Here is a 12,856-nt window from a genome sequence, read left to right as displayed (position 1 = left end):
ATAATTGTCATTTAATATATTTTAGGATTGTACAACTCGTTGGGGATCAACATATGCCATGGTAGTAAGAGTTCTGGAACAGCTTCCTGCCATCAAAAGGGTTTTTGCTGATGACAAGAGCCGTCGTGGAACACTCCCAAACGTGACCTGGCAGGACATTGCTGTACTAGAGGCTGTCAGGGATGGGTTGAAGCCTGTCGCAGAATTTACTGATATTTTATCAGCTGAAAATTACGTGACAGTCTCATCTCTGCTGCCCATGCTGCAGCTAACAAAGGATATCCTGAAGGAGGAGGAGACTGATGTGGAGATGACGGCAGGAATTAAACGGCGGATTTTGGAGAAACTCGACTCGAAATATGACGACAGTACCCTCCAACTAATGCGCAAATCTACCCTCCTTGACCCACGCTATAAGGGCGACCACATCGATGCCGCACAACGTGATGTGATCAAATCACAGCTTGAGGTTGAGATGGTGGAATATTGGAATATGCCACCTGTACCCATCAGAGTGGAGGAGGAAGAGGAAGAAGATGCGGCAGGTACGTCATCAAGCGAGAATCAGCCGGCTAAGAGGATCAAAACACTGGGTCGTCTTCTTGGGAGAGCAAAGCCGTCTGTGTCCACATCCACACCTGTAGACCAGCGCGCAAAATCTGAAATCACGTCTTACTTACAAGAGGAAGTAATTGATGGTGATGACAAGCCACTGGACTGGTGGAAAGAAAATAGACGCCGTTTTCCTTTAATGGCAAACCTGGCAAAAAAATACCTGTGTGTTACCGCAACTAGCACCCCTTCAGAGCGCGTGTTTAGCGCAGCCGGTAACATAATCACTCCACTTCGCAGCCTACTCAAACCAGAAAAAGTTAACCAACTTGTTTTTTTGGCAAAAAATCTGTAAACGGAAGCATTACTCTTGCATCGTAAACAGTCATATTGTTTTAAATCTGCAAGCAATGTAACTATTGCATTATTTTAGTTCTTGGTTATTTAATTTTTTTTTTTTGCATTTTGTTTATTGAAACGTGTTTGGCTATTAGCAACGAGATAAACATTATTTTATGTTAAATATGTTAAACAAGTTAGAGTTTGAAATAAACCTTTTCATTTTCATAGCCGACTGATTATTGTGCATTTATTTTGAATACGCATCATACATTTGCGGCTTGCATGCATATGACGATTTTTAAAAGAGAATCACTCCTCTTTGAAAAACATATTAAGCGACTTTAAAACTAAATTTCCTTCTTTCACAAATTATGTCAAGCCTGCTCGTTATAAAGAGACATTGTACAGTTATTTTAACCATGTTAAAAAAAAAACGGCAAAAGTGCATTATTTTCGTTTTGTTTTAGTATTTTTGTTATAGCCTACAACAAAAATAGCATAACTATACAATAACAAAAATTATATATTATTACATAATTTTGTATATTAGCCTAACACTGATAAATTTATGAATGATTTTCAAAATATATTCCTCTGGTGTCAGGTGGGTGAAGGTTACGCGACGATGACAGTGTGAAATATGCAAGGGCCAATGAATTGTACTTTGATAATATTAACTGCCTAATAATAATTTTGACAAAAAAAAACAGCAACTAGAAAATAAGCCGTATTATCGTCATTTTTATTAGCTATCGTCCATATGGCTGACTATCGTCGATAGACGATAGTATCGTCTATCGGCACAACCCTAACTCAGGCAACTAATCAGTCCCTCAGAATCATTTTAAAGCTGATGTAACCCTCATCCGAAAGCTTAAGGTCATTGAATTATAATATGAAGAATAGTCATTAATTTCACACAAATTACCTCACATGAAATGCATTGTTGTAACAACATAGAACAATTTTTATACTAAAACAATATTAAAGTGTGATGTGAAATCAGTGTATATGTTTGTTTTTTCTTGCTCAGCTCAGTCTTTCCGGTTAAAAAATAAAAATAGATAAAAGTTTCCTTCTGGGGAAATAAGTCCAGTCTTTTAGATAAAAAAAGGGAATCAAGAAGAAGAATCAGAAGGAACATTTTTTTAAAATGGTTTGTTCAAATCCAAATCTGGAATTTAAGGAAAAAATATGTTTAAGGACTCACAAGAATAATCGTACTGCACTATGATATCTGGAGAGACATCAGAATATCAGTCATTTTTTTACGGGATTTTACATAGGGGTTAAACACAGTCACCTTCGTTTTCTGGAATACCCCCATCCTGCCCTACTCCTACTTTTCTAGATGTACGGCACGGCGGCCCAGTGGATAGCAATGTTGCCCCACAACAAGAACGTCAGTGGTTCTAGTCATTACCAAGCCAGTCGACATTTCTGTGCAGAGTTCACATGTTCTCCCTCTGTTTGCATAGGTTTCCCCCAGGTCCCCCGGTTTCCTCCCACAGTCTAAAAAAACAAGCAACTTAAGTTAATTGACTAATCCAACACTATCGACGTGCTCTTAGTAAGTTATATCATCATAACAATCCCTAATTGCTCACTAGCTTCCAATAGTAGAGGAGTTCTGGAGATCTACCTGAGCTCAAACTCCCCTCTCACCCTGCAAACAGGAGGGAACCCCAGACACAAGGATCTTATCAGCTCAGGGCTCTCTCCTGAGACAGCATGCCAAACACACTTTGTAATATTCTGAATTAATTTACGTTAACATCTAATTCATTTAATTCATCTAATTAATATATATATATATATATATATATATAAATATATATATATAGAAAAAAATTTGTATTTAAATTTGTATTTAAAAAGTTTTTTAAATACAAATACGAAGCAGCATTACTAGTTTCAGAATTGGTAAAAAATAAGAAATGTTTCTTGAACACAAAATTGCATACACATTTAGCAGATGTTTTTATCCCAAACACCTCACACAGGGTAGTGGCCTCCCTGGGGAGCACTTGGGGCTTTGGTGCTTTTCTCAAAGGACTAACCTCATACGTGGTATTGAGGGTGGAAGAGAGTGCTGGACATTTACTCCCAACACTTACAATCCCTGTCCTTGCCATGAGCTCAACAGGCAACCTTTGAACCAACTCTAAACTTTAGACCATGGCTGCCCCATTCAGTTGAGCATTAATTCTCCCAGCTCAATCAATAGCTGAATAATCTGCCCCATAACAAACCACATGCCCCATAACAAATCAAGCCAAAAACACCAGGCTGAACCAAGGCCACATCACAAAAACTGTGATCTCGGATGACCAAAATCATTCCCTGGGGAACCATAAGATCAAATGCATGTTCACGGAGTGACAAACCACCTCAGCAGTTGGTCTTCCAGATGATGAGAAACGGTGGGTTACGTGAGGCGAGGTGAAGACTACAGGAGTGACAGAAATGCTAATGGAGGATTCGGGCCAAGAGTGTATTCGAGTGTGTGTGTGCGTATGTGTGATTATCATGCAGACCGACAGAGTGGATGGGCACACACCTCAACACAGCAATCAGCTGCCAGGCCTCACCACATTTCAACTGAATTCAGCACACAAAGCCCAGACAGGAAACCAGAAGGAGGAAGAGGAGACAAAGGAAGAAACCAAAGGTGCAGCATAACAGAAAATGTTCAAATCTGCTGGAAATATGTTTACAGGAACGTCAGCCAGCTGGGCGGAAATGGCTAATGTAGAGCATCTGTTGCAATTAATGTTCAATCCGTGATTTCCAACGAGGCGGTTATATAAGAAGAAAAGAAAGCTTGCAGACCCCGAGCGCAACATTACGCAAACAATCTTTACTGACCCTGTGCTGATGAGCGACTATGACACACTGTTTATTGGCTTCTTTAGACATATTTACAATCTGCTCCCAGTCATGTCAACTCGCAGACATCAAAGTTTTATGATGTTCATTACTTTCCTCAAATTCCCTGTGGTCATGAATAGTCATGATTCTTAAAAATATGCGTGCGCTATAAGTAAAGGCTGGGAGACACACGGATGGAGGTTCATTATAGAAAGTCTTTGGTTCGTGTAATGTTACATTGGTTGTTAGAGTTGCGTGCATGGGATCATTCAGATGACTTAATGAGGGTGAATGACAAAATGCTTGAAGGAAAAAAAACAACACACACCTAGACTCTATGTTTAGATTCACCATTACTTCATTAAAGTGTGGTTGGTGGCTTGAGGAGAAATTCAAGAAAGGCACGAATGTGTAAATTTGTGTCATGTGATGATATACTTTAATGTGAGGTCATTGCGTTCACTTTTTTAATCAGTCTTTCTTTAATAGCCTTAAAACCAAATGCATTTACTTAATTGGATAGGATATTAGAACTTGTTTTTAGAGAGTTTATCATGAATTAAGCATATTTTTGTTACCCCTCTGGCATTTTCCCCCTTGTTTAAACCACAAACCAGACTAAATTTTGTAAATGAATGCTTTAAACAAGAAACATTTGCAAATGAGATCAGACATCTTGGGGTCCGACTAAAATGGATGACGCACTTTCTAACACGTCACTGAATCTGAAGTTGTTCGGCATCTACTGTACTGTATATGTGGAATTGAGGTCATGTTTATGTGAGCAGATGCAGTGAATTGATGAAGGTTTCTGATGTTTGAAATGCCAGCCTTCACTGTTTTGTCCTGGGGGCAAATCTAATGAACCCGCTACACAATCAACCACACTGTGCAGGAAGTAAAAGAAATGAATGTGACTGAGGGAATTTCAAGAACAGATGTCAACTAGTGTACCTTTATAAATATGCCTTAAATTCAAACTTTAACACATGCTGGAAATGAAGGCATATATATATTAGTATTCTGTTCTATTCAAAACAAGCTCTAACCTGTGTACTCAGTATTGGTGTACAAGAAGAGTTTATTCTTTTAAATCTGTTTATTTATATAAGCCACTGTTGATTTATTTTTTTGTGGAAAGAAAAAAACGCTAAAATTAAGATGTCATATAGTACATGTGGATAGATAATTGCTGAATTTTGAAAAGAATGCTACTGGGCAGTACCGCTTACTGCTTACCTTCGTATGCATGGCTTTTCAGGTGTGACTGGTTTGCTCAGTAGCTCACCGCAAATGGTGCCAGACTGTAAAGTGACCCAAAAAGAAAGCAGTAGTAAAAGCACATGGCCACAACGCCTATTCTCTTCGAGTTTGGTTTTGAAAACACTATTAGTTGGGTTTAGGAAAGGGGGCAGGTGGATGAGTTGATATCAAGCTAATATATTTTGCATGAATACAATTCAACTGACCTTTCGGCAAGTCCTACCAACCTTGCGCCAATTTGACCTTGAGACGCCCAGTAATGTAAGCAAGTAAGTAGTGTGCATCTATGTAGCACATTTATTGTGTATGGCCACTTTGCAATCACGAGGGGGTCTCTCCATACAAGCACCAGTGTACAACATCCACTTGGATCAGCCACAGGACAACAGCTCACCACACACCAGCTATAGTGGGAGTGAAGAGATAGTAATAGAACCAATTTGGTTGATGGGTAGAATTAGGAGGCCATAATAGGTAAGGGCTGACAGAGAGAATTTGGCCCGGTCACTAGGGTTATACCCCTGCTCTTTACAGTAGCATCCCCTTCACCATACTGGGGCATTAGGACCCACATAGATTGCATAAAGAGCACCCCCTGCTGGCCCCATTAACACCAATTCTAACAGTAACCTAGTTTTCCAAGTGTTCTCAGGTACTAACCAGGCTTAAAACTGATTTATACTTTTGCGTTAAGCGCATGCGTATGGTCCAGCGCAGCCTTTGCGTCAGGGCTATTCAATTGTTACACAAAAATGTGTAACAGTTTTGTTTTTGAGATCATCAAAATTTTACGTGGTGGCCTCTAGTGTATTTATGAAAACAAAAACAACTAAATCAATTCTCAAAAATGCAGCCCTGGGCACATATTCCCAAATGAGCCTATGTTAAAATTTGTAGTATAATTATTATAATAATTTTAATAATAATAATAATAAATTAGTATATTTATTAAGTGAATTATAAACACCTACACAGCCACTTGTTATGTATATTAAACACACAGTCTCTTTTGGATCTATTGTTTTCTTTATGGATTGAACTATGTGGTAATTTGCAATTTTTTGAATGTATAAATAAATACTTTGTTGATTGATTAATCAGTTGATCAATGGATTTTTCATTAGAATTCACTAGTTATTCATTAATCACTTTTGCACTTTGTAGGAAAGGAAAACAATAAGAAAGGTGTGTGTGTATATATATATATATATATATATATATATATATATATATATATATATATATATATATATATATATATATATATATATATATATATATATATATATATATATATATATATATATATAAGAAAAACCAGAACCTAATTTCCTGCTGTATGATATGTTGGCTCCTGGTGACTGCTAGCAGTTGCTAAGGTGTTAGAAGTTTTCTGTGCAGTTTGACCAATTCAGCATCAAATATTGGTGGTACTATATGGATAATCACCATTGGCAAATGCATTTTTACATTATTTTCTGTTTTATATCAGCAACTAATTCTAACACTTTTTCATATGCCGTTTACATTCAATGCAAATAAAAGTGTCTATATCTAACATCCAAAAAAATTACAAAAAAAAAAATTAAAAAATCTGAACATCTTATAACTGTTAATATATAAAAAAATTAAATTACAAATCTAAAAACATATGAGGAAATGTAAGATTAGTGCTTTCTTAACACAAAACATACATTTGCGAGCACATTTCCACTGATTGACAGAAGCATTGACCCTTACGTTATGTCACATTTACCATTTGCTACAGTCAAGTGACAGATGGAATCATGTCAGTTCAGATGACTATGCAATGTCTACCAGGACTAAAATGTCCAACTCCCATAGGCTGACAGGGGAAATGTCAATGAACGTACACTATTAGAATTTACTTTCGCAAAATGTGAGGGCAGTTTTCCAGCTCAAAAGCAGACCAAGGCATATTAGTTCCAGACAAATGAATGGCTAAAGATAGTGGGTTTGACATTATTCAGATCTCTTCCTCTCAGGAACATCGAGCAGATTTACAATTGTGTGTGTTTGAGTGTTCAGATTGTGTAGTTTGTGCAAGTAACGTTAAAGCCTCTTGAGCAGAAGATCGGCGCATCACTGCTTTATTTATGCTTTGCTTTACATGGCACATTTGGTGTGGTTTACAAGGTAGGCTTGAGAAAATAGAAATAATATTTTCAGTGTAGTACTGAGATTTTTTTTTTCAGTATTTTTTTAGTCTTGTTTTAGTTTTTTTTTTCTTTTTTCAAAGATGTAGCCTTATTAATGTAGCTTGTTTTAAGCTAATTATTTTTTAGCTTGCAGCTAATAATACGCTCACTGGCCACTTTATTTGGCATACCTGTCCAACTGCTTGTTAATGCAAATTTCTAATCCGCCAATCACATAGCAGCAACTCAATGCATTTAGGCATGTAGACATGGTCCAGACGATCTGCTGATGTTCGAACTGAGCATCAGAATAGGGAAGAAAGGTGATTTAAGTAACTTTGAACTTGGCATGGTTGTTGGTGCCAGACAGAATGGTGTATTTCAGAAACTGCTGATCTTCTAGGATTTTTATGCACAACCATCATTAGGGTTTACAGAGGATGGTCTGAAAAGAAGAAAATATATGGGCGCAAATGCCTTGTTGATACCAGACATCAGAGGAGAATGGCCAGACTGGTTTGAGCTAATAGAAAGGCAACAGTAACTTAAAACCACACGTTACAACCAAAGTATGCAGAAGAGCATCTCTAAATGCACATGTTGAATCTTGAGGCGGATGGGTTACAGCAGCAGTAGACCACACCGGGTGCCACTCCTGTCAGCTGTAAACAAGGAACTGTGGCTACAATTCGAACAGGCTCTCCAAAATTGGATGATTGGAAAACAATTTTTGCTGCAACATTCGGATGGTAGGGTCAGAATTTGGCATCAACAACATGAAAGCATGGATTTATCCTGTATCAACATGCTGGTGATGGTCGTGTCCATTGTTCATGTGGGGGAAATTTTCTTGGCCACTTTTGGCCCATTAGTACCAACTGAGTATTGTGTCAACACCACAGCATTTTTTTTGATGGCTAATTTCAGTAGGATAACACGCTATGTCATAAAGTGTGAATCATCTCAGACTGATATCTGGAACATTACAATCACCAGATCTTATTGAAATTAAGCACCTTTGGGATGTGGTGGAATGGGAGATTTGCCTCATAGATGTGCAGCCAACAAATCTGCAGCAACTGCCTGATGCTATCATGAGGAAAATTTCCAGTATCTTGTTGAATCTATGCTACGAAGGGTTATGGCAGATCTGAAGGCAAAAGGGGGTTCAATTTGTATTATAATATTCATTCATTCATTCATTCATTTTCTTGTCGGCTTAGTCCCTTTATTAATCCGGGGTCGCCACAGCAGAATGAACCGCTAACTTATCCAGCACATTTTCATGCAGCGGATGCCCTTCCAGCCGCAACCCATCTCTGGCAAACATCCACACACACATTCACAAACACACTAAATAAAACAATTGAGCCTACCCAATTCACCTTTACCGCATGTCTTTGGACTGTGGGGGACACCGGAGCACAGGGAGGAAACCCACGCGAACGCAGGGAGAACATGCAAACTCCACACAGAAACGCCAACTGAGCCAAGGATCGAACCAGCGACCCAGCGACTTTCTTGCTGTGAGGCGACAGCACTACCTACTGCACCACTGCGTCGCACTTGTATTATAATATTCAATCATTATTATTAAAAAAAACATTTTAATTAATAGGTGTGTAAATAAATGTGTAACACACAGACACAAACACTTGTTTTTGTGGTTTATGAGGACTTTCCATTTGCGTGATATATTGTATCCTCAAAAAACCTTTTTATATTGCCTAAACTCACAGAAATTCATTAATTTATTTTCTTTTTAACTTAGTCCCTTTATTAATTTGGGGTCGCCACAGCAGAATGAACCGCCAACTTATCCAGCAAATGTTTTTTTTGCAGCGGATGCCATCTGCTGGATGCCATTCATACACTCTCATTCACACACATACACTACTGACAATTTTAGCTCCTCATAAACCACATCAACATTGTAATAGCTAGTCATACCCATGTTATTATACAAAACTGCATGTCTCTATGGCCTCATAAAAGCAGTATACAGTCCATGCACACACGCACAAAACTTTGGTAAAATGTAAAATAGTAATAAAATAAAATAAAATTGTGTTTGATGTGCATGTGTAAGCGTGCTTTTACAATTAAAACTTAAAAACAGCTGACACAAAAAAGTACCTGTATCAAAACTGGACTGACACTTCTGACTATAACTGTTCGTCCATGTAGCATGCAGGGCAAGTGGGGGGAGAAAAGTAGAAGGAGACAAAGAAAGTAAAAAAGCCGACAAACAAAATCTGTTCACTGATTGCTGCTGAGGAGCAGTCATGCGAGAGGATGATGTAACAAGCTTCATCTGGATTATGTGAAAACAATGCCCTCATAATATATTCACAGAGCTGAGCTACAAAGAACGGTCAACTGGAACAGATACACGCATGTGGAGAGAGACATTACATGTAGTGCATTAGAGACTTGCATGCTAAATACAGCTGAGGCATACTTACACTTACATGTGAGCTTTTCGCGCATTGCTTTGTTCCTTTGAACTTCAACCTGAATGGCATTGGCCATACTGGCATGAAGAGAGAGAGAAAAAAAAATGACAGCAGATGTACAGCTCAGCTGGTTCTGTCTGTAATGTATGTATGTATGTAGTTAAAAAAAAATATCAAACACTGTCACATATCTTACATTATCAAAGTTTATCCACAAAATTTTATAAAGTGGTAAGTGGTAGTTTATCTGTGTCAGAACTAGGGATGCAAATTTCTGGGAATTTCATACACAGAAACTTTCCATGGGAATTAAGGGCAAAATAAGGGAGAACATATTGTCACCTTAAAATTTTACGGTTCTATCTGACATTTTTGTCAAAATTGAGTTATTGACATATGCTTATTAAATGCCATCTCATTTACTTTATGGAATGTTTTTTAACAAGTTTTTTTTTTTTTTTTTACATTTTAAGACTTTTTATTAAAAAAAAAAATGTTGCACACATACTGTTTGCTATATGGAATGAAAAAAACTTTGAAGCTCAATATTTCAAAATCATTTAAAATGCAAATAGAACCTTATAATTCCAAGGTGATTTTATGAGAATTAACTGGGATTTTTCAAAATTGTAGATTAGCATAAAACAGGAACAGTTCTTAAAAAAAGAGTTTTTGCAATCTTGCAGAATAATCTTGGTTAAAATGAAAAAATGTAATGCCGTTTTAATTCAATTTCTACCCTGTACATTTCTTCCCTCGGATGCATTAGGTGTATGGGAAGGGAAATTTCCTGGCTTTCAGATTCTGACTACCACAGAAATTCATTTATTCATTTTGAGACACAGAGTGTCACATCCAGTGAGAAACCACGTCGCCACGTCAGAAATTCTAAAGCCATATTTCTGCAAAAGAGGCTGATTGTACATCCAATTAAGTCGGTATTTTGATTTAGGTAACACTTTACAATAAGGTTGTATTAGTTAATGTTAGTTGCATTTATTGCAGTATTTGTTCATGTTAGTTAACGTTAGATAATGAAAATAAAGTTGTTCATTGTTAGTTTGTTAACTCACAGTGCATTAATAATAATCCATTAGTAAATGTAAGGAACTATGATTAGTAAATGCTGTACAAGTATTGTTTTTAATTAAGTTCATGTACCTTGAAACTTTATCGTGACCTTTATTTAAATATAAAAGGTGTTAAATATGAACTAGCAATTACCAAACGTTATATCGTAGCTAACCAGCCAGCAAACCATTCATTCATTCATCTTCGGCTGAGTCCTTTTATTCATCAGGGGTCGCCACAGTGGAATGAACCACCAACTTATCCAGCATGTTTTACACCGCGGATGCCCTTACAGCTGCAACCCAGTACTGGAAAACACAAATACACTCATCCACACTCATACACTACGGCCATTTTAGTTTATACAATTCACCCAAAGCACACACTGTAAAAGTGATTAGTTACTTTACTTTAAAAAAAGTGAGTAAACCTGTTGCCTTAAAATCATCAAGTTGATTTTACTTTTAAGAAGTCAGTAAACCCACTGACTTAACTTTTAGAATTATGCACATAGTTTGTTTACTTAATAATTATCTTTTTTTGGGAGGGAAAGTGAACTAATTGCTTTTTTTAGTGCATGTCTAAGAACTGTGGGGGGAAGCGAAACATCCGGAGGAAACCCACGTCAACATGGGGAGCACATGCAAACTCCACACAGATTGCCAACTGACTCAGCTGGGAATCGAACCAGTGACCTTCTTGCTGTGAGGTGACAGTTTTAACCACTAAGCCATCATGTCAACACCACAGAAATGATGAAGCCATATTTCTGCAAATGAGGCCGATTGCTCCAATTTAGTACATATTTTGATTTAGGTAACACTTTACAATAAGATTAGTTAAGAACAAACAATGAACAATACATTTATTACTGTATTTGTTCATGTTAGCTAACATTAGATCATGAAAATAAAGTTGTTCATTGTTAGTTTGCTAACTCACAGTGCATTAATGTTAACAAACACTCATTTAGATGTTAATAGTAAATGTTGAACTATGATTATTAAATACTACACAATTATTGTTGTCATATTAGTAAATACATTGACCAATGAAACCATATTTTAAAGTGTGACCTTGATTTAAACCTCAAAGGCAGTAAATATGAACTAGAAAATACCAAATTCTAAACTGCAGCAAACCAGCCAGTAAACCAAATGTACTAAATGTAACCTAACACTATTTCATTGATAATATATGAGACTTAAGATCAATAAAAAAAAAAAATAAAGAGCTGTGATGCTCTTTCTTCTATCGTCTGAATTCAGTTGTCTTTAATCATACAGAATACAATAGGTATTAGTGTAGAAACATTAGTTTTTTGAATGTTTTTGAAATCTCTCATGCTCATAAAGCCTGAATTTGTATGTAATCAAAAATACAAAAGAAAATAGTATGAAAGTTATGAAGAATAGTAGAACAGTGAGACATTTTCCAGGAATTTACCCATAAATTTTTGCCCCTTTGCAGCCCTAGCAATTGATCTTGACAATGTCAGAAAACTTTGATAGAATGAGGCAATATTTAATATATAACATGCAAGCAAGAAAATCGGACTCCATTCACACCTATTAATACTTTGTCTAACATCAGCAGTTTTGTATTCTTTTTGAATCACATTCCAGTTTTTCTACACTTAACGCAAACCATGGATTTAATAAGCAGAATTATCTACACAACCAGCGTTTCCCAAGAAACACTGCAAACATTATTTAGAAATATATTAAGAGTTCTGATTTCCCAAACAGGCAAATAATATTTAAAAGAAACTGCAGCAGTTACGATATGCAAATCATGAAGTTCATTTTCAAAACAGATGAACGTGAGCAATGCATAAAATCCATGCCTATTTAATTCTTTTGATGCGAGAATAATGCATAATAATCACAAGCAGTGTGAGCCAATTCTGGGTTATTTCATCTTGTTAATTTCTGCCCTCAAATTTTAATTTTGATGTTATTTTAATGTATACCCTATTTGAATGTGTTATCTGTAATTAGATGTTTAATTCAGCCAATGTGTTATTAAATTGCAATTTTACCTCTCATCAGGCATAACAAATCCCATTACAGCATCTCCATTATGAGGCTACAAAAAGAGTTATGATTCACTGCAAAGCGAATGAAATCATTACAAATGCAT

General features: G+C 36.6%; 1 protein-coding gene across 1 annotated transcript in view; it reads left to right on the top strand.

The window, feature by feature from the left end:
• Positions 1 to 1,937, top strand: part of LOC147846951 (E3 SUMO-protein ligase ZBED1-like) — a 56,046-nt gene extending 54,109 nt beyond the window's left edge. Inside the window, exon 2 of the mRNA XM_087237378.1 lies at positions 26 to 1,937. Within this exon, the coding sequence (XP_087093504.1) occupies positions 26 to 907 (882 nt within the window). The 3' untranslated portion in view covers positions 908 to 1,937. The remainder of the gene's footprint in view (positions 1 to 25) is intronic.
• The last annotated feature ends 10,919 nt before the right edge of the window (positions 1,938 to 12,856 follow it).

Source organism: Danio rerio, chromosome 1, assembly GCF_052040795.2.
Source record: "Danio rerio strain M-AB ecotype USA chromosome 1, GRCz13ab, whole genome shotgun sequence".
Lineage (NCBI taxonomy): Eukaryota > Metazoa > Chordata > Actinopteri > Cypriniformes > Danionidae > Danio > Danio rerio.
The sequence above is the reverse complement of the archived record's forward strand: the minus strand, read 5'-3'. Positions and strand labels throughout refer to the sequence as shown.